General features: G+C 43.6%; 1 protein-coding gene across 4 annotated transcripts in view; it reads left to right on the top strand.

Annotated features, from left to right (window-relative positions):
* The window catches only part of Nup214 (nucleoporin 214), an 85,077-nt gene that overhangs the window by 27,602 nt on the left and 35,976 nt on the right, over positions 1-21,499 (top strand). For all 4 annotated transcript variants that reach the window (XM_055600185.1, XM_055600186.1, XM_055600184.1 and 1 more), the window contains 7 exons: positions 1,895-2,077; positions 2,738-2,811; positions 2,924-3,007; positions 8,897-9,160; positions 9,498-9,659; positions 12,189-12,288; positions 20,274-20,349. In XM_055600185.1, coding sequence (XP_055456160.1) covers positions 1,895-2,077; positions 2,738-2,811; positions 2,924-3,007; positions 8,897-9,160; positions 9,498-9,659; positions 12,189-12,288; positions 20,274-20,349 — 943 coding nt within the window. The remainder of the gene's footprint in view (positions 1-1,894; positions 2,078-2,737; positions 2,812-2,923; positions 3,008-8,896; positions 9,161-9,497; positions 9,660-12,188; positions 12,289-20,273; positions 20,350-21,499) is intronic.

Genomic DNA, 21,499 nt, shown 5'->3' with positions numbered 1-21,499 from the left:
AATTGAAAAGCATTTAAGATGATTTCAATGGGTAGATTTATAGTATAACTACAGTGCTTAAGAGAATTCAGTTTGGGGCTGGGTAGGGTGGCTCACTGATTAAGAGGGTTGGCTGCTCTTCCACAGGACCTGAATTCAGTTTCTAGCCCCACATTGGGTATTGCACAGCTGCCTGTAACTCTAGTTTCAGGAGGTCACAAGCTCTGAATGTCCATGGTGCTCATAAACACCCTCTGACACACACACACAGTAAATAAACCTTAGAAAACAGAAAGAAATCCTCTTGCACGTTTGTCAGTCTTCCAAGTTGTCCTTTTGAGAAAATGTTTGTTTTGTTTTACTTTCTGAGAAATGGTTTCAGCTTTATGGTCCAGGATGTCTTGTACCGCTTGGTATTCCTCCTGCCTCAGTGTCCCAAGGGCTGGGAGTGTAAGCATGAGCACATCTGGTGTCGAGAAAAGAACTCCAGTTAGTATGGCTAGCTATCAGGATTTGACAGGTGATGGTGAAGACGGATAACTGGCAGTCTCGCCGTCTGGGTTGTGCTTATATTTTGTTGAAGGACTAGGAGGCAGTATGATGAGCACTAGTACAAAAACTTGAGAAGTTTGTGAGCCCCTGTGAATGTTAGACTTTTAACACTTAGTGATTAGCCCTGTATGGAAACAAAAACTGCAGTGTTGATTTGTTGTAAAGCTGTGGGATCATGGAGCTTTTTCTTGGGGCAGTGGGTGTCTTGTCAGGGTCAGGACTAGAGTGTGTATATAGTTTAGTTAGCAGAAGTAAGGAAATGTCGCCATGCTGTGTGGAGCAGGCTGAAAAGCCCAACCCTAGGCCCCTCTGCTCCAAGTGGAGGATGGGGAGGCAGGCTGAGCAGTTCTCCCAGCTCTGCCCACGGAGGATTTTGTGGACTGGAGCCCTTGACCCACAGTCAGAGCTCACTCCACTAGTTGTGATTCCATGAGACGGTGAGGCGTCTGCTCTCCTCTCCAGCTGTGTTCTCCTTTGCTAACAGAGCCATGCTGCACACGCTAACAGAAACCAGCTTTCCTTACTGTGACAGCCCCTTGCATTTCCTACTCACCGCACTGGGCTGCTCAGTTCCCTTTCTCAGAGTTCAAGTTCTGGGCATGGTTTTCATTTCTTGGCACTTCTCTGTTTTCAGTCCTTCTCAAAATGTTACCTTACTCCAACTAGAAAGTCCTGGAAATTTGTGTTCACTCACTTGACTGCCTTGTTCTTCTCAGTGGTTCTGAGAAAAGCAAATAAAACTAGACATTTCTGTTATGCATCAGTAGTTTTTATTCTGATCTTTGTGTGGTGATAGACAGATGGACAGACAGACAATAGCAAAGAAACCAGGTGCCTCATATAGGACCACCCAATTTTGTTTTATTTGTATATTTTTAAGTTAAAAAACATTTATATGTTCAAAGGTTTATAATGAAAATCAAAAGAATGTAGACCTGAGTATTTCTGACCTTAGACCTGTCATCCAACAGGAACTGTTTGAGTCTTTGGGGAACTCAATCTCCCTGCTGCCAGCCCTGTATTGTCTCCATCAGCAGTCTAAGCAATGACTGCCTCCCACATACTTCCAGTGAGCCTGGTTTGTTTCCTTATAGAAAACCATAAGTCAAGTCCCAAGCGGACTTAAGGGCTTAGCTTATGTTCTTCCCAAAGCTGCAGTTCTGCCCAGTTTGTACTAAGGCCTAGTGCAGGCCCCTCTGATTCCGTCCTACCCTAATGAGAGTCTCATGCCCCTCTTACTTAGTATTTTCTTGATGTCTCTTGTTCTCCATTTTACGATTTTTTTCTGTTAGAATTGCAGCCTCCTGTGTTGTGGGGTAAAAGGGAGCCGTTTGTATCTAATTCTTTTCCTTATTGCCACCAGGCGCCTGGTTGTGCCAGAACGAGAGACACTTTTTAACACACTAGCCAACAACAGGGAGATCATCAACCAACAGAGGAAGAGGTTGAATCACCTGGTGGACAGTCTGCAGCAGCTTCGTCTCTATAACCAGACGTCCCCATGGAGCCTGCCCTCAACACTTTCCACTCAGAGCAGCACTCACAGGTGTGCAGGAAACACTGGTGGCAGGGGCAGAGATATTTAGAGAGCATGTGAGTATGTGCGGTGGTCGCAGAGTGGCTCAGGCACTGCTGCAGGCTGGCCGCCATGCTGTCCTGGGCAGGTTCTTCACCCCCTCTGACCTTCAGTTCTTTCACTTGAAAAGTAAGGGTGACAGTGCCTGCCTTCACTTCAGGATGTGTGTAGGCTTCAGTCTATAATGCATGGAGTGTTGTGCCCGATGAAATAGGTGCTCAGCAGGCCATAGCAGTTACCATAGTAACACTGAGGCGGTTTTACCGACAATAGCTAATTGGATTACATTTTCTAACTTCCCTCAGAAGCCCAAATTTGCCATTCTGTTTTAATATGGAGATGGGTAGATCCTTGCAGTTAGCCAGTTTACCCCAAACTTAATCCTGATGGTGTCATGTTTCTGCTTTAGGCTTGTGAATGCAGTGGTCCTTTCCACTGAGACGCCAGTATTAGGCTTAGCACAGGACTATGCAGTGTTGAGGTTGTTGGCTTTCCTTTTATGTGTTGATAGGTAGCTTGTCTTGTAGTGAATAGCCTCTAATCTCTTGGGCTCAGATATTGAGAAGAATGTATACCACATAGCCTCAGCCTTCTCGTGGTTGGTTTGGATGTAACGCTGCCTTGTTTCAGTTTTGACAGTGACCTGGAGAGCCTGCTAAAAACTACCATTGAATCTCACACCAAGCCCTCTCCCAGAGTGCCAGGTAAATGCTGCCTCCCTAGCCTCCCAGCATAGTTTGTGAACCAACCTGGCTTTTAAAAGCTAAATCTTAAGCATTTATGGATTGATGGATTTATTTATTTATTTATTTTCAGCTAAGCTGTCCCCAGGGAAACTGGCCCAACTGAGGAACTTCTTGGCCAAAAGGAAGACCCCACCAGTGAGGTCCACTGCTCCAGGTAAAGGAACCTAACTGGTCCTGAGCTTTGCAGCATTGGCTGTGTGGTGCTAGGGCACAGTGGAGCTGGGTAGGTTGCCCAGATTCCCAGAATCTGCTCTCAGTCTGAGTATTGGAATAAGAAGCAGTTCATCTATTTTGGATGAAACAAACTCAAGGTGAATCTTTGGGCTTTAATATCTTGCAATTCCCAGGTTATATGATAATGATTCAGAATGGCATGGGGTTGGCTGAGCTGGAAACTAGCCTCAAACCTTATATGGGTTTTTAGCAATATTACACTTGAAAAACACTTCTTAAGAAGGAAAAACCATAGATTAGGCAGTGATGATTAAACACTTGCTAAGGGACTGGTAAATGGCCCAGTGAATAAAGGCATGTGCTGCCAAGCCTGAAGACCTGAGTTCAGTCCCCTAGGACACGCATTGTGAAAGGAAAGAACCAACTCTTGTCTTTTGACCTCTGCATGTACGTTGTGGCACATAACACACACATGCACACCACGGTAAATGAGTGTAGTGATTTATATTAAAATACTTGCTGAAAAGCAACAATAAAGGTGAAAGAAAGGTTTAAAATTTAACCTAGAATTCTTTAAATTTTTTTTCTTTTAGTGCTGGTGATCAAACCTGGAACCTAGCATGTGCCAGGGGGTCTCTACCGATACCACTGAGCTATCCCTTAATTTTCTTTCTTTCTATTTTGAGATAAGAGCTCATATAGCCCAGGCTATCATTGAAACTCACCATGTAGCTGTGTGTTTCATTTTTCAAAGCTAAGACTGCTTCATGCCATTTCCCTGGTGATTTTCAGCACTGTGTGTGACCTGCAGCACAGTGTAGCTGTAAAGGTCTTGTGTTTGCCATGCTCTGCCGTTGCAAACCTTTCCTCTTGGAGGTGCTTCTTAAGTCTTCTGCCTACAGAGCATTTTGCCAGACACTTTACCTTGGCCAACTCTGCTCAGGCCACTGTGTACTCATGGGCATGCCATGCCACAGCTGCCTTGTGACAGTCAGAGGATGACTGTCCCTTGAGACAGGGTCTCTGGACTCAGCTAGGCAGTGCCATTGGTCCTCCTGTCTCTGCCTCCCTTCTCATGCTGTGATCATAAGTCCTCACAGCAGTGCCTGCTTTTTACGTGGGTGTTGGGGGATTTCAATTCAGGTCCTCATGTTTACACAGAATGTACTATTGGCAACTGAGCCATCTCCCTAGCTCCCTAGGCCATCATTTCTGTTGCAGCTTCTCACATTCCAAGGCTTCACTAAACTGTCTCACTCTCCTACCAGGTCTTTGGTACTGCTTTAGTTAGAAGGAAATAGTTTATTTCATCTTACAGCTTGTGTTCTGTCATCTGGGGAAGTCAGGGCCGGGACACAAGGTAGGACTCTGGAGGCAGAAGCTAATACAGAGGTCATGGAGGACTGCTGCTTCATGGCTTGCCCAGCTTGCTTGCTTATAGGACCCAGGATGGACATCCAGTGTGTGGCTATATCCAGCCACCATCATTGATCAAGAAATAACCCACAGGCTTGCCTACAGGCCAATCCTATGGAGGCATTTTCTCAGTTGACGTTCCCTTTTCCAATATAATTATAGCTTACGTCAAGTTGAAAGCAAAAATGAACCAGGACAGGCACCAGTACCTACTGTCTGCAGTTAACACCACCATAATCAAACTTCTCTTCTGCAATAGACGTTTGCTGCTTTCTATTTGTGTTCTTTGAACATGTGCCTGATGACTGTAGGACAGACACATCCTTGTACTAGAAAGCCATCATGTCCTGGGTGTGGAGTTGAATGCCTTTCATACCAGCACTCAGGAGGCAGAAGCAGGCAGAGCTCTGAGTTCGAGGCCAGCCTGGTTTACAAAGTGGACCAGGACAGCCAGTGCTCTGTAATACAGAGAAACCCTGTCTTTAAAAAAAAAAAAAGAGAGAGAGAGAGAAAGAGAAAGAAAGAAAGAAAGAAAGAAAGAAAGAAAGAAAGAAAGAAAGAAAGAAAGAAAGAAAGAAAGAAAGAAAGAAAGAAAACCTATCCCACATTTACCCAATATTGTTAATCTTACTTGTTGCCAGGAGGTTACTTAAAACGTTCTTACTCATAAATCCTTATCTCAAATGTCTGATTACATCTTTATGGTTTGGTTCTTATACATGATATTTATGTAACTGTTTATTCTGCAAATGTGATTGCCTACCTTGGTTCCAGATAATGATGACTAAGAGAAGCAAGTTCTGACCACTGAAAATTTGAGTAATGAGAACATAAGTATTAAATGGAAGCTGCACATTGTGCACATTGAATAGCACACCCAGGGACACGGAAGCTTTGTTTGTTTTGGAGATAGGGTCTCATGTAGTCCCCGCCTGCTTTAAACTCTGTGTAGGGGAAGATGGCAATGAACTTACGATCCTCTTTTTCCTCCTAAACGCTAGGATTCCAGGCATTGCCACCACCCACAGTTTATAAACACACACCTTTAATTTTAACCTAATACACAAAGTGTACAAAACAAAAATAAATGTGTAATATCTACTGAAGTTAATGTGCCAGCTTCTTAGAAATACCCCTCATGGGGCTAGAGGGACAACTCATTAAGAAAGCCTGTTCTGAGAACATGCAGCTCTGAGTTCATATTCCAAGCAGCCATATAAAATGACAGGAATGACTACCTGTGCCTGTAATCTCAGCATTAGGGGGTGGAGACAGGCTAATCCATAGATGTCACTGACTAACCAGCCTTAACCAAAATAGCAAATTCTGATTCAGTAGAGGCTGTCTCTAAGTAATAAGGTAGAAAGTGATAGAGGAGATGTCCCATTCCACATGCATGGGCATGTGGGGGAACATGCACAAGAACTCTCTCTTGCATCCCACACATTCCTTTTTAAAGAATATGTTATGTGGGAATATGTGGAACTTATATCTTTGCTTATATTTTTAACTTAATTTTATTTATGCTTGTGTCATTTTTAATTTATTATTTTGGAAAAGGAAAGAAACTTCTAAGAATCTACTCCCTGAAGCACCTAGTACCCTTCACCCCTTAGATGATCCATGACTTGGGCTCTTCCTACTTTACCATGGGGAAGAATGTGCTCCTGTAGCCTTTTAGTCTTCCTTTTAGTCTTTTAGGGCAGAATTCAAACGCTCACACAAGATGCTCAATACTGTCTTATAAAATTGGCTTTCTGCCGGGTGATTTTGCCTAACTATAGGTTCCTGTGAACCTATAGTTGACATTTAATGTAGACCAGGCTAAGCTATGGTGGTTGGCAGCCTCCATGTACTGGGTGCTCTTCTCATGTGCTTCTTCACCTTACCGTGGGGTTTATGCAGTGTGACCCTGTTGTCACAGTTGCATCACTTCTCCCCCCCCCCCCCCTTCCCAAGGACACTGTAGGATAATTGTTAGGACTGTTTTGGTACTGAGGGTCAAACCCAGGCTGGGCGTTAGACAAGTGTTTTATGACAGACCCCACACCAGCCCTGTTCCCTTTTTTATTTTTCCTAAAACTATTTTGTGAGCAGACAGGGTAACAGGGTTCCAAGAGGGCATTGTGTTAGTTTCCTTTAGGTGTTCAACAAATCACCACAGACTTAATGGCTCTTAATAGACAGTACCTGCTGCTGTCACTCATGTAGTCAAGTTCACGAGCTGTGTGGCTCATCTGGGTCCTTTGCCAGGACAGAAGCTGGGCTCAAGGTGTTGGTTGAGTTGCTCTGTGGGAATGAATTGTGGTGAAGTTGTACTTCCAAGCACTTGGAGGTCACTTGGAGCTGGAGCTGCAGGATGAGGTCCTTGTCCCGTCTGTTGGCGTTTCTTGCCCTCATCTTCAGGATGCTATTGCACACAAGTTCTCTTGCTAGGGATCTTATCTCTCTGGGCCTCTTTGCCTTACCTCTTCAGCCTCTTGTTGCTTTGATCCTGTGCCTTTAAGAGTGGGATTTGCTGGGTGGTGGTGGCAACACCTTTAGTCCCAGCACTTGGGAGGCAAAGGCAGGTAGTTCTCAGCCTGGTCTACAGAGTAGAGTTCCAGGAAAGTTCATGGAATTTGACCTCTGGGATAAGCTCCCTCTTTTAAAGTCAGCATATTTGTGGCATTAGTTTTACCTGTAGGATGCCTTTTGCCACCTGTGTATGTGTGTGGCTGTCCATTTGTAGGGTGGAAGTGTTGCTGATGTAGGACCCTCTGTATATAGCAGTGTTGAGAACAGTTTATAAAGTTAGGTGCACAGGGGTTTGCAGTCTGCACTTCATAGCCTTCGGCAAATCGTTCAACCATTCTAAGCATTAGCCGAAAGAAAGTTCAATAGCAGTTCCTAAATTATATGGTGCTTAGGAAGACTAGCTGGGACAATGCACACAGGCCCTGCACCTGCAGTCTTTCTGGTGCTGCCAGTAGTGTCTCTACAAGGTAACAGTGTTAACTGTAACAAAGGCCGTAAAGATAACAGCTCTGCCATATTGCACAGATAAATTCATTCAGTTGGCTTCCCAAGCCCCACTGAACAGCTTTCAGATCAGAAATAGAAGACACAGGGATCTACATTCTTGACATGAATAATCAAGATATCAGGTTGTTTGCAGAAAATAAACTTTAATATTTTGGATCCTGACATCATATACTTGGATGGAGTTTCTAAGTGGCGACCACATGTTGTTAGCCTAAGAATACTTGATCACAGCATAGTCCAGCATGCAAAGGCTGCTGTCCATTGAGCGCTTGACGTGTGCATCTGAGAAATAGAACTTTCTCTTTCTTTACACTTAGTTATTTTTGGTATTATTTTTATTTAGTCTTTGAGACTGGGTTTCCCTTTGTAGTTCTGACTGCCCTAGAACTGTTTAGACCTTGAACTCACAGATATCCACTTGCTTCTACCTCCTGGAATTAAAGGTGTACGCCACCACTCACACAGCCTTACTTAACTACTTTAAATAGGCATAGTGGCTAGTGGGCAGCAGGGCCCTGGCATGCAGTCCTGGTTTTTTAGTTGCATCTGTTCTATCACTGAGACTTTTTTTTGTTGTTGTTGTTGTTTGGCTTTTGTTTGGTTCGGTTTTTGGTTTTTCGAGTTAGGGTCTCTGTGTAGCCCTAGCTGTCCTAGAACTCAGAGATGCTTCTGCCTCTGCCTCTGCCTCTGCCTCCTGAGCCCTGGGATTAAAGGGGTGTGCTATCACCACCCAGCCTGAACTTAAGATCCTATGAGCATGATCTGCCTGTAGGACAGACAAGTGAAAATGTTAGAGTGTTGCTTTGAATAACTAGAGAAGGAAGGAGGGTTAGGCATTTTGTTTTTCCAGTGTAATAACGTGCATTCTGAAGCGCGTGGTTGAAGTTGGCATACCAGCTGGCAGTAGAAAGAAGAGCAGAGAAGGCCAGGGTTAACATATGTGTTGAGAATCACTGTGCTTATTTAGATGTGTCTGAGACACCCAGGCTGAGGCTGCCCTCACTTTGACAGCCTTCTGCGGATGTTCTGAGGTTAGAGAACAGCGGTGATGATGTGACTATTCAGGCCTGCCCTGTGGGCTGGCCTGTTACCTCTCTGATACCTTTTTTTTTCTTGTGAAAGCTTAATCTCTTGCTTTCCCACCACCATTGATTCTCTCTCTCTCTCTCTCTCTCTCTCTCTCTCTCTCTCTCTCTCTCTGTCTCTTGTCTGATAGTCAAAGCTGTCCTTGTCCTAGCAGCTTAATCTTCAAAGCCCACTAAGCAAAGAATCCCAGACTATCATTATTCACATTCAGCAATAGCTGCTTCCGCCTAAAGTATAAAATAATGAAAATGCTTTACAAGTTCCATGTCTCTCCTAGCAGTGACACAGCTTTTAGGTTTGCTTTGAGTTATCTAATGTTGTTTTCGGTGTGGGGCTTCTGTAGCCAGCCTGTCTCGGTCAGCCTTCCTGTCTCAGAGGTACTATGAAGACTTAGATGAAGCCAGCTCCACGTCATCCATCTCTCAGCCTCTGGAGGGAGAAGATGCTCGGTCACCCTGCAAAGAGGAGGAGACTGTTGTTCCCGTGCCTCGGCATGCTCCTGTGGTCCGCACACCTTCTATCCAACCCAGTCTCCTACCCCAGGCGATGCCTTTTGCAAAACCTCACCCGATTCATAATTCTTCGCCTGCTGTGATGAGCTCTTCAAGTAAGTCAACAATTAAAACTGTGACTGTGGGGCACTGCAGCTGGAGAGCTACATGTCTGTGTCACAGTCAGTCACTGCGGCCATCTGTATTGTGTGCTCACTGCTGCAGGGCACGATCAGGCTTCTGTCTCATGGTGACCTCTAGCAGAGACACAGGAGTTAGGTACTGGAACAGATCCGTTTTACAAGAAATCAGGCTCTGTGTTGCTCTAAATGTTCTCTGCAGTGCTTAAGAATTTTTAATTTTACCTTTTTTTTTTTTTAAGCCTAACAGAATTTACCATTTTCTGTATTTCCTTTACTGACCCCATTTTTCTGATAATTTTTTTTCCCTCAGTCTCTACGTCAGCCACCAAAGTTATTCCTCAGGGAGCTGACAGCACAATGCTGGCAACCAAAACGGTGAAGCATGGAGCACCAGGTCCTTCCCACACTGTCGCAGCTCCCCAGGCAGCGGCGGCGGCAGCCCTTAGACGGCAAATGGCCAGTCAGGCCCCAGGTGAAGACTACAGTCCCATTCTTAGGAGAGCAGTTATGAGCTATCCGGGTCACAGGCTGGCCTGGCGGTGAGACGCAGCTGGCCCTCTTGCCGCTTTCCAGAAGAAAAGAATAATTCGATGGCCTTCATCCCTGTGAGGAGAGCTCCCAGGAGGCAAAGACTAGGCCTCAGTTTTTTTGTTTTAAAGGAGAGGTATTAGATGTGCCACATTTAGTTTCATGGGAAAATTGATGGGTTTTGATGCTGATTTTTCTACTATTTTGATACTTCTACTTTTGATTGATTGATCTCTGTTTAACTCCTAACTTGGTCTTGGAAATTAGACTCTAACATCATTAGAACAATATTTTAAGGATTCCAGCCATGGGAAGGCGGCTATACTACTGTGCCAGCGTGTGCTCCTTTAGTGAGAGTCAGCAGAGAAAGTTACCCAGGCAGTACATACCAGAGCTCGGCCTTCACAGATGTGCTCTTCTGTGGCTTTAGTGAGGACAGTGACTTACACCTAGTCAGGACTTGTCTAGGGGGTGGGCTCAGTGCTAATTATCACTGTTTGTCAGCTTGGCAAGTCACTGGTTCTCAGCCAGAGGCTGTCAGTCCTTTCCCCTGGCCCAAAAAGTTGGCAGGGTTACTGGCTGGGAATGTTAAAGAAAATCTTCTTACCATTCATTCATTCATTCATTCATTCATTCATTCATTCATTCGTTTGTTCATTCATTGGTTTTTCGAGACAGGGTTTCTCACATTAAAGAAAATCTTTTTATATTCATTTATTTATTGGTTTTTTTGAGACGGGGTTTCTCTGTGTAGCCTTGACTGTCCTGGACTTTTTTTTTTTTTTAAGACCAGGCTGGCCTTGAACTTACAGAGATCACCTGCCTCTGCCTCCCTGAGTGCTGGGACTACAGATTTGTGCTACTGCACCTGGCTCCATTAAGGAGAATCTTAAAGCACAGGACACCCCACAAGAAAGGCTTATCTAGTCCCCAAAGGTGAAGAGTGCCAAGATTGAAAAGCTACTAGTACCAAATATTTTTACTTAAGGAAGTCTTAAAGAGACATGGTGGATTCATACAGGTAAAGAATTACGAGCCAGATGGCTTGGATCATACCTTTAATACTAGCCCTTGGGGGCTGACGTAAGCAGATTGTCATGAGTTCACAGTCAACCTGGGCTATATTTTGAATTTGGGGTCTGCTTAGGTTACAGAATAAAAAACACTGTCTCAAAAAATAAAATAAAAAAGATAAAAACCATTAAACAGCAACAAATCAAGTTTAAATATAACCTTCCTAAAATACCTAATGTAGATAATAAAAACTAATGACAAGATAACTCTTTAAGGTACATTTAAGCTTTCAGAACACATAGTTCTTCAATGATCTCTTTATTACATGGCCAGATGGGATCTTGGCGTTAAACTGATCAGGGCCCTAGTCCAGCAGATTATTTATAAAGTTAAGATTTGTCAGGATTTAGGATGGTGCGCTCAGCAGGAAATACTGTGACCTTCAGTGCCTCCTGGAGCAAGTGTTTAGACAGAGGCACTTTCAAATGTTAAGATGAATTGTGGGAAGTTTGGGCAGTACTCTCCTAGCTCTTCCTCTAAAGAAGTGAGGAAGAGTTACCACACATCCACAGGCTGCCTGGGAGACTGGAGAGCTTTGCTTAGGCCTTTCTAATTGCTAATAACAGAGTGTCATTCAGGGTTATAAAGCATAATGGAAGAGGTAGACAAAAAGAAGTAAAAAGCTAGAGGTGGTGGTGACATCTTTAGTCCTGGCACTAGGGAGGCAGAGTAAGATGGATCTCTGAATTTTGAGGCTAGCCTACTCTATGTAGTGAGTTCCAGGATAACAGAGCTCCATAAAAAGACCCTTTCTCGATAGATAGATAGATAGATAGATAGATAGATAGATAGATAGATAGATAGATAGATAGATAGGAATAAAAATAAGTAGTAAAAAAGCTGATGAGCTGAAATAAAGTCATTGTTTGTCCCTGTTGCCATTCTGTAATTCAGGCCTCTTGGCTTCTTCCCCCATTCTTTTTCAAGTTCCGTTTTCCACAGTTTATTCACTGTATCATCTCTGCCAGAATGCCAGGATAAAAGAAGCTGCACTTTAGGCAGCTTTTATATTTGGACACATATACAGTGCCTGGCACATCATAAGCCCATGGGGAAAGGAGGACAGGTGAATGAATGGCATTGGCCCTGAACTAAAAGCCGTTAATCCTCTGGGTGCTGCCACCCCTTACAAGATGAGCCAACAGTGTGGCGGTATCTGGGTTCTGCCGCAGAAAGCCGGCCAGGGAAGTGTCCCTCTATGCCAGCATGTTTTATTACGTGGCGTGAAGTCTATTCCTTGGCCATTGGTAGTAGAGGCAGGCAGATGTTCTACTGACTGCATTGAAGAGTGGGTTTCCTTTATATGAGGTCATGTCCTGGGCATTCATTTCTATAGAGCTGGGCTTCTTGATCCTTTACTGGAATTAAATGTGGTTTTTCTCTCTCCCTGTTTACATAGCTGTGAGCACTCTGACTGAGTCAACTTTGAAGAATGTCCCTCAAGTGGTGAATGTACAGGAGCTGAAGAGTAATCCTGCAGCCCCTTCTGTGGCCATGGGGTATGTATGGCTCTTCTCTGTATTCATCCCATGGTTTGCCATCATGGAGGCCATTTGTTTGGAAGGAGCACTGTTGTCCTGGTGTGGCTTTTCTCCCGACAGAGCCCTGGACTGTGGAGGGATGGGCAGCCATGACTAAGTTTTTAGGAAGGTGGACTTTTCGTCTTGCCAGAAACAGGCTGTAGCTCACAGCATGTGGTCTTTTCTGGGTGCAAAGCTGCGTAGGCACCCACAAAGCTATAAGCCAGTTGTGAAGTTTGATATATCCATTTTAATATTCTCAGGGTTCCAAAATGGACTCTTCAAGTCCTGCTGACCACTGTGTAAAGACAGTGGTGGTGTGGAAAAGGCAGCGCCCTTCCTGACTACTGTCCCCAGCATCTCAGCTCTTGACATTGTACTTGTCTTTCTCATGAACAATATTTGAGAAGCAAGCAACTGCGCTTGCAGTTAGGCAAGGTGTTTGCCAGAGCTCACTTGCCTTTGGTCTCCACCAGGACTCATGGTGCATGCCTCCAGCCACTCACCTCCCCAACACACACTTACACTTCTTTTAGCAACACCACTCATGCCCTATTCACTGTGCACAAACTCTGGCGCCACATTCCTTCTAGAGCAACTAGCCTCCTTATGCTGTCTGGAAGAGTTGGGACATTCTTTTGCTTTAATAAGGGGTCATCAGGGACCAGTATCTTTAGGGGACCCAGTCCTTGTGGTGGCAAGGGGGCCAACTACAGGCCCTGTGTTTTGGCACTGCCCTCCTGGTCTCTATTGACACTACAGAGCAGACCTACCTACCAAGGCTCTGTTTTCTTTTTCTTGAGTAGCCTTGGCATGCTATCTGCTAGACTTTGCCTGTCTGCATATTGGTCTATTTACAAACACTTCCCACTGTAAAAATTTATAGTTATCTCAGGGTCAAACCAAGAGCAAAGAAACCAAATTTGTCCTCTTTGCTGTCTTGAAATAACTCGAAGCCTTGGCATGCCATTTAGACCAAGGCTGGTATTTGTGGTTACCATGAACTCTTCAGACAACTGTGCACTGGAGTTTGGGAAATATAGCAGATTCCTTCTGTAGAGAAGGCAGGACACCACCGAAAGGCAGAGTGCTGTGTAAGACTGGGCGTATGGGCGCGGTGTAGGCTGGCACTTCTTAGACACTGACCACTAACCACAGAACAGAAGCACCTTTGCCTGTGCTTCACGCACCTCTCATGCTGCCGATCCCTGGTGGCAGGGCTTCTGTCTTTGCTCTTTTTCCAACAAAAATAGGTGCAAAGGTTGGAGGAGGGTTTTTAGTTTTAGTTTTGTAAATATTTTATTTATTTTCTATATGGATGTGTGTGTTTGCATGAGCTTATGTGTGTTGCATGCAGGCAGGAGCCTGTGGAGGTCAGAAGAGGGTATGAGAACCCCTAGAACTAGAGTTATCTATGTCTTTGTGAGCCGCACTACATGGGTGCTGGCAGCTGAACCTGGGTCCTCTACAGGGGCAGTAAGTGTTCCTAACCCAGGGCCATCAGAATCTCAAAAACATTTTCTCTTCCTTCCTCCGCAAAGTTGGACTCTGATACAGTTCTTGAACTTAAGCACCCAGTACCTGAAACAGTTTCTTTTTTATTTTCGCTTTTAAAACTTTAAAATTGTTTTTAATTACATCTCTTTATGTTCAGGTGCACACATGTGCCAAGGCACATGTGGAGATCAGAAGACAGCTTCTGGGAGTTAGTTCTTCCATCCTGTGGGTTCCAGCAATCAAATCAGGTCATCATCAGGCATGACCTCTTGTTAGCTTTTTTAAATAGTCATTTATTCAATAATTGGTAAGCTTGAAAACAGTTCATAAGTGAAAACTTATGTATACCGCCTTCCCCATGGGGCAGTTCACTGCAAAGTAACTGATGTTCAGGGTCTTGTAAGCAGCCATCTGGGAAGTATACTAAGTTTGCACTTAACTGCTCTTAAGTGAGCCACACACATTCCTGTAGGATGAACTTATTTCTGCCCCTGTGTATTGTGTGGTCGTGAGCTCTCCTTTCTGTCTGTTTAGCTGGAGCCGATTCCTAGCTGTTGGCACTCCTGTACCGTTCCATCACTTGCCTTTGCAGCTTCCTGCAGCACTCTGCTACCTAGGGGTTCGGGAGTAGTAGTGAAGAGATCCCTGTTGTTGTCGCCACAGCAGTCTCTTAGCAAGGAGGCTTTAGGGGAACTAAGTAACTGTTGTAAACGTGGTGGTTATGGAAGATCTCCCCAGGAAGGGAGCAAGGAGTGAAGACTGAACAGCCAAGGAGGGGTTCTTGTGAATAACAGAATGAGCATCTGTAGTAGTGTCTGGCAGGCTTCTGTGGCACCTGGAGGTCTGTGGAAGCTGAGAGAGGAAGCAGAGAGGAAAAGGGGCCAGTGGGGGGGGGGGGGGTATCAGATCAGCTCAAGGAGCCACATTGGTAGATAGTACCTGGGTTGGTATTGTTGAATGTGCTTTAGTGGAATATTTGAAAGCCAAAGGACAACCTTGGATGCCATATTCAGGATGTCATCCACCTCCTTTGTGACAGGATGCCTAGTCCTGGGTCATAAAATGAACACTTCTGTTTTCCTTTGAGGAGTTATTATTTGTTTTGTAGCTCTTCAGTCATTTTATTACAAAAATGGTTCTCAAACATAGACAAATGGACTTAAGATTCATATACACTTACTTCACTTTTAGCGTAACCTTCTAGTAAGTCTTTACTGTTTGGCTACTGTAAGGAGATGCATTCTCCCTTGTCTGGATTAAGAGTATTCATCAGTGAGCATGTCTGCTCTTTCCTTTACTGGCAGTAGGGCTCACACCTGGTTTTAATACTGCCTGCTGTTTTGTGATTTTGAGTTCAACCTACCTCTATACCCACCACTGAAGACAGATTTTTGTAGACTTCAAGAAACTGTTTTTATTTGAGGTTCCACATGCTTCATAGCTTGTAAAACATAATGCCTGCAAATGCTGCAGCAGCAATGGTCAATCCACTGTACTACCATGACTGCGCTCCGTGGCCCTGCACCAAGTGCTCATCCCAGCTCCAGCTCTGCATGGCAGTGATAACCCATCCTTTAAGGTTGTGTTTTAGTCTTTGATCCCCTTTAAGTTTACTCCTGTAAGTGGTATGAGGTAGAGCCAATTTCACTCTGCTTATTTTAACACCATTTGCTGAGAGTCTTTGTTTCCAATTACTTATCTTGGCATTCTTGCAGTTGTTTAGTCTTTGAATGTTAGTGACCAAATGCGCTTTAAGTACTTGATTCTAACCAGTGTGCTAACATTTTAAGAATTTCTACATTTATCTTAATAATATTAATCTAGGGACTAGCCATGTTGGGTGGCTCACAACTGCCTGTGATCTGACATCCTTCTCTTCAAAGTTTCCTCTCCTAGGTTGGCTTTGAACTCAGTATGTAGCTGAGGGTGACCCTGAATTCCTGACACTCCTGCTTCCTACCTCCTAAGTGTTCTATTGTCTGTCTTCATTGTTAGCATGGTATGTTAGTTTACTTCTTAAATTGAAATTATCTTTATTGATAAAAGTTCATTAACAGAAAGTCACTATTGCAACTACTGAGCAGAAAGTTCAAGGCATGGAAGCAGCTAATATTTACATAGCTGTTTAGGTTTTATTTGGAAGCTAACAGGAAAAGAGGTCTTGCTTTTCCCAAGTTAATGGTTAAAGGTGTCATCGTTTAAGCCTGGATTCTAAAATACTCTAAAGACATGATCTTGGCTAATGTCATAATCATATTGTGTTACCTAGGGGCAAAGTCTTTCAGAGTCATCTAGATAATATGGATTCAGGAGACCGACAAGCAGTTGCTGTCTTTGGCTGCTGCTGCTCATGAATCCATATTGAAGCTGTTGGCCATGCTTCATATAGCTACCTATCATGAATGTTTTAGCAGACCAAATATTGAGCACTTCAATAACAATCCTGGGATCCTATGTAGTTTCCATCACAATATTTTGCAACACAGTATTTCTTGCTTACTTTGTATTCCAGTTTGTTACTGCCCTCTTTCCCCAACTCTAGGCACCACTCGTGCCTCTGATCATTTTTGGTGTCTCTTTCTGAACAATTCAGTACTGTGGAAAACCTTTTGTTACTGAAACAGGTTAGCTAGTTATTCTTCATCAAATTTCTGCATATCCAAATCTGACTGCTACCAGTTATAGGCTGGAAAGAGAGCTGGGTATAGTGAGGTATACTTATCAATCAACATTGAAGAGACTGAGGCAGGAGGAATGCCACAAAGGTCAGTGTGAGCCTGGGCAAGATTGTCTCAGAAAGAAAAGAGAGAGGAACAGGAACAGGGGTAGAGGGGAAGTAAATAGTTGGGTCAATCTTCTGTATTTCTTTTTTTTTTTCTATTCTTTTGAGACGGTCTCTCTCTAAAGCCTGGTTGGCTGTCTTGTAACATACTGTGTAGCCCAGGCTTACCTGGAACTTACAGTGCTACTTGATCCTGTCTGCACTCCCAGGAGCAGCTTATATTTGTTCTTGTGATTTCCTAACTTGATTTGTGGCTACTAATTTTAAAGACTAAATATATTTTTCTTTTTCTAAATTCATTGCAAGAAAAGACTTATCTATGGAAGTGCCTAAGAGCCTCTTACATTCTGTGCTTCAGTATTTGTGTGCTGTTTAGTCTTTTTTGCTGGCTCATTGATAACGCCTTAGACTATACAGCTTACCTCAGCATCATCAAGTGATAGCACTGTGAAGGAGAGTACAGCATAACACAGTGGTCTGGCTCTCCTCCTCCCTTGTACCTTTGCTGCACATTTTATTTCTGCCTGCCTCACCCTGTGTGTAAATGGATTTTTTTAATTACTGTTTTTCATTTGTTTGTTTTTGAGACAGGGTCTCGCTGTGGCCCTAACTAGTATTGAACTCACAGAGACCTACCTGCCTCTGTCACAGGGAAACTACTTTAAGAGACTTTTAGACAGCACCGTGTCTTCAGTGCTCAGCACAAGGGACAGCAGCTGATAGGTGTCTCCATGGGCAGGCTTCAGGAATGCCTCAGTAGATCTTGACTCTCCTAATGCTCCTAACCTTCCTAATACTGCCGCCCTTTAATGCAGTTTGTTGCTACTTTATAATTAATTTTGCTATTGTTTTGAATTACAATGTAAATATCGTGCTTTCTGGTGATCTTAGGTGACCCCTGGGAAAGAGTCGTTTGACACCCCAAAGGGATTGAGATCCACAGGCTGAGAGTCACAGTATGCACAGAGCACAGTGGAGCATGCCTTTAGTCACCCTTGGGAGGCAGAGGCAGGCTGATCACACAGTGTGAGGCCAGCCTGGTCTACAGAACAAGTTCCAGGACAGCCAGAGCTACACACAGAAGTCTTTTCCTCTAAAAATCCCCAATAAATACATAAAGTAACATTTTCACTACTTTCTCTTTTTCCCCTCTAGGTTTGTTGTTGTTTCTTATTTTCTTGGTAAGCTGTCCTCTTTACTTACTTGCCTCATGTGTGAATGAATACCAAAAGTTTCCTTGTTCATTACATAATTCATTAGTGTCTACTTTGGTTCTGCCCTGTCATATATGAATATTTATTAAAAGATATATGCTGATAAGTAAGATTCTCCAAAAGAAGACATGACTGTGAAGACAGCTTCAGCTGTTGAAATAGATGAAAGAATGAGTCATTTTTTTACCCGTTCCCAGCAGTGGGCAGGGCTTGCAAAACATTGGAACTTCTCCAGCAGCTCTGCTGTGGTCCTGTGATGATAGTTGCTTCCTTTTTAGGTGTGTGAGTTTTGCATGCCTATGTATGTGTGTATGTCATCTGTGTTTTGTGTACCTAGTGTCTGTATAGGCCAGAAGAGGGCATTGATTCCTTAGAATTGGAGTTAGAGATGATTATAGTGTGAGTCCCCTGCACTTAGCCACTGAGCCAACTCCAGCCCCTGTGTTCTGAGAACAGAGTATACACGTGGTGTCAGATCCGTTTCCAGTTCCTCGTTACCCAAAATACGGCAGTTCTGAGCCTGGCTTTCCCAGATACTCTCATGAACACTTCTGGCTGCTGGCTTCCTTCATTTGCCCGTGTTCGCGCACAGTCCTTTGAGCGCATTCATTTGACAGTATACTGGTTTTTGCTGTTTGCTCCTTCTAGTCGTGGTAGATTTCTTGGAGCTGGCTTATGGGTAGGTTTATTCTGGCTGCTTGTACCAAACAGCATTTCTCTGCAGAGGTGTCACGTGGCATTGTGCTGGTCCTGTTCCTCCTGGTTTTGCGTTTGGGGATTCAGAATGCCCAGGAGATATGTCGCATAGTCACAAGTAAATAGAACAATCACTGTGTGCAACTGTGCTATCATGATTTAATGTGCCATCATGTTGTCGCTTAAAAAGGTACACATATTTTCCAAAATTTGATAAAATGCTGTTTTTTAGTGTTCGTTTCTAGTTTTACATAAAAGAGGTTCATTTCCCTTGTGGTTCCCTGAGCTCAAACTGTTTCTGTCGGCAAGTCGGCTGAATCCACCCCGGGATCTTGAGTCCCAGCAGTCTTGCCAGCACATTCTCTCTGTCTTGGAGGAGGGCAAGGGCAGCACCTGAGGACCTGTGTGATGAAACATTTCAGGGGCACTTTTGCATCTTTTTTTTGCTCTGGCAGAATCATCATGAGGTTGTTGTTTCCTTGAAAATGAGTCTGTTTTTCTTCTTCAGGCTAATCAAGTCTGGGAAGTTTCTATGTTGTCCCACAGATAATTTAGATAGACTGTGAGGTCTGAGCTGTTTGGTAATTTTTCTCAGTAAGCTATGAGCTTCCCTCTTTCAAATATATTTTAAATATATTATATATATATATATTTTTTTTTCTTTCCCCTGAGACATGATTTCTCTAGGTATCCGTGGCTGTCCTAGAATTCACTATGTACTCACTCTGTAGACTAGGCTGGCCTCAAATTCACAGAGATCTGCCTGCCTCTGTCTCCCGAGTGCTGGGATTAAAGGCCTGTGCCACCACCTCCCAGTGTCAAATTAGTTTTTGATGGAAAGTTATTAATAATCCTCCCTTAAATCTGAAAAGGGTTTTTAAAACCCAGATCCCATAACTACAACAGCTTTGCACTGAGGATAGAGAAATTGAAGTTTTCCCTAAATGCTAAGAACTTCCATCTGTGATTGCACAGCCGGATGGATTCTTCACATGCTGTCACTACCTAGGTAGTGAAGAAGTGCTTCCCTCAGTACAGTGTTCAGGGCTGTGAGAGGTTTCTTGGAAATTGGGGTGTCTGATTATAGAGAAGCCAAGATGCAGGCTGGAAACTAAAGAGCTGTGCTGTGGAATCTGCCCATAGCTGCTGTGCAAGCATCCATTCTCAGGGAGCGCCTTTGTTGTATGTGTGGCTGATCATTTGTGCCCCACAGCTCCTGTTGAACATCTTTTCTCAGGCTTGAAAAAGAGAATTTGAACTTTCCTATATAGTCTATACGGGGCCAATAAGGATCCCAATAAGAACAACCAGCTATTTGGAAATGGTTACAAATTGTTTCATAGAATTGTAGGAAGAAGAAAGTCAAGAGTGCTGGGTTTTTGTAGGGGTTTTTTGTTTGTTTGTTTGTTTTGGGGTTTTTTTGTTGTTGTTTCAAGACAGGGTTTCTCTTGGCTGTCCTAGACTCACTTTGTAGACCAGGCTGGCCTTGAGCCCAGAAATTCCGCCTGCCTGTGCCTCCCAAGCCAGATTGCTCCACTGTGCCTGGTCCTGGTTTGAATTATATATGATTGAAATATATGCAGATTTCATTTAAAACTAATTCTTCAACAAAATGTCTAGTGAGTTTGCTTGGGGTCCCAGACATCTATATTCTGCCCCAAAGTGGTTTTTTTTTTGTTTTGTTTTTTTCCATCTATTGAGCAGAGAACTAGCTTGAGGATGAACATGCTTGCCCCTGGTCCTGTCTCTAAGCAAACGCTTTGTGTGTCTTTCAGTTCTTCAGTGCCGCACTCAACAGCCAAAACTCCCCATGCAGTGTTAGCCCCGGTGGCTGCCAGCCAAGCCAAACAGGTAACTTCAGCAGTCATGCAGTATGTCTCTGTAACTGAAGCTTTTTTATGACTTGACTTCATTTAAATGAATGTGATTCTTAGAAAGGGCTGTTACTACTTCTCTGTAGTTCATGCCAGTCTTGACATAGTTACCCAGAGTACTGAATCGAGGCCTGATACTGTCTTCCTGGGCCATCGACCTTCTGTACTAGTCATCTTAGACCATGTGCTACTAGAATGCTTTGGGGTTAGATGTTTTAGTTTTCAAATTGTTTTGTTTTGTTTTAACTTTTAACTTCATCTCAGTCCATGCAACTGACTTGTGCAGTAGGTGTTTAGATATGTCCCTTTTGAGGAAGCGAGATCAGGTGAGTTGTGTGGGTTCATCCAGTCAGTGACTGGGAGGAACAGCTGGGATCGAAGGCCTGCTCTATGCAAGAAACAGTGATGGGTATGGATTATCTTACTCCTACAACTCTGCCTTTCAGTGATGTTGTGTCTAGCTTTGACTTGTGACTTGATTGTAAGTAGTTAAACAGTGCAAAAGAAAATATAGAGAAAATAGGTGGAGGTAAGATTAGGAGGCAGCTAGAAGGGAAACCAAGCTGGTTTTGGAATTTTCCCAGCAGTCGTAGTTCCTCTAAGATCTGCCTTGGAGATGAGAAGCTTTAGGCTGCACTTGATACCAGAGTTTTTGAGTGCACCTTTAGCTGGCCATCGTGGGATTCCAACACTGACCTGCCTTAAGTTTGCCTCTGTTATTCATGGAGGACTACAGGAAGTCATATCCCATGACAGGTGAGGACAGGTGCTATTCCTGCTCACTCTGTTGAAATTTACTAGTTGCTGGGACTGTTTTTCTCACTTGCCCATTCATTCCTCTATCAAGTATTCAAGTGCCATTTATGTTACAAGCACTACACTAGGCACTGGGAAGTCAGCCGTGAGCCATACAGCTGTCTCCAGTGTGATGTTACAGGTGATTGACCTAAAACAGTTTATTACTTTTTTCCTTCTTTTCTTGGGTAATTAAACTGAATTCAAGTATTTGTGCTTGCTAGTTTGTGTTTTTGCATTTCCATTTTATATGTTCATTTATTCCAAGGATGGTTAGTAGTTTAACATAAGTGTTTCTTTTTTTTTTTTTTTTTTTTTTTTTTTTTTTTTTT

This window comes from Psammomys obesus, unplaced genomic scaffold, assembly GCF_907164565.1.
Source record: "Psammomys obesus unplaced genomic scaffold, mPsaObe1.curated_primary_1811, whole genome shotgun sequence".
NCBI lineage: Eukaryota > Metazoa > Chordata > Mammalia > Rodentia > Muridae > Psammomys > Psammomys obesus.
The sequence above is the reverse complement of the archived record's forward strand: the minus strand, read 5'-3'. Positions and strand labels throughout refer to the sequence as shown.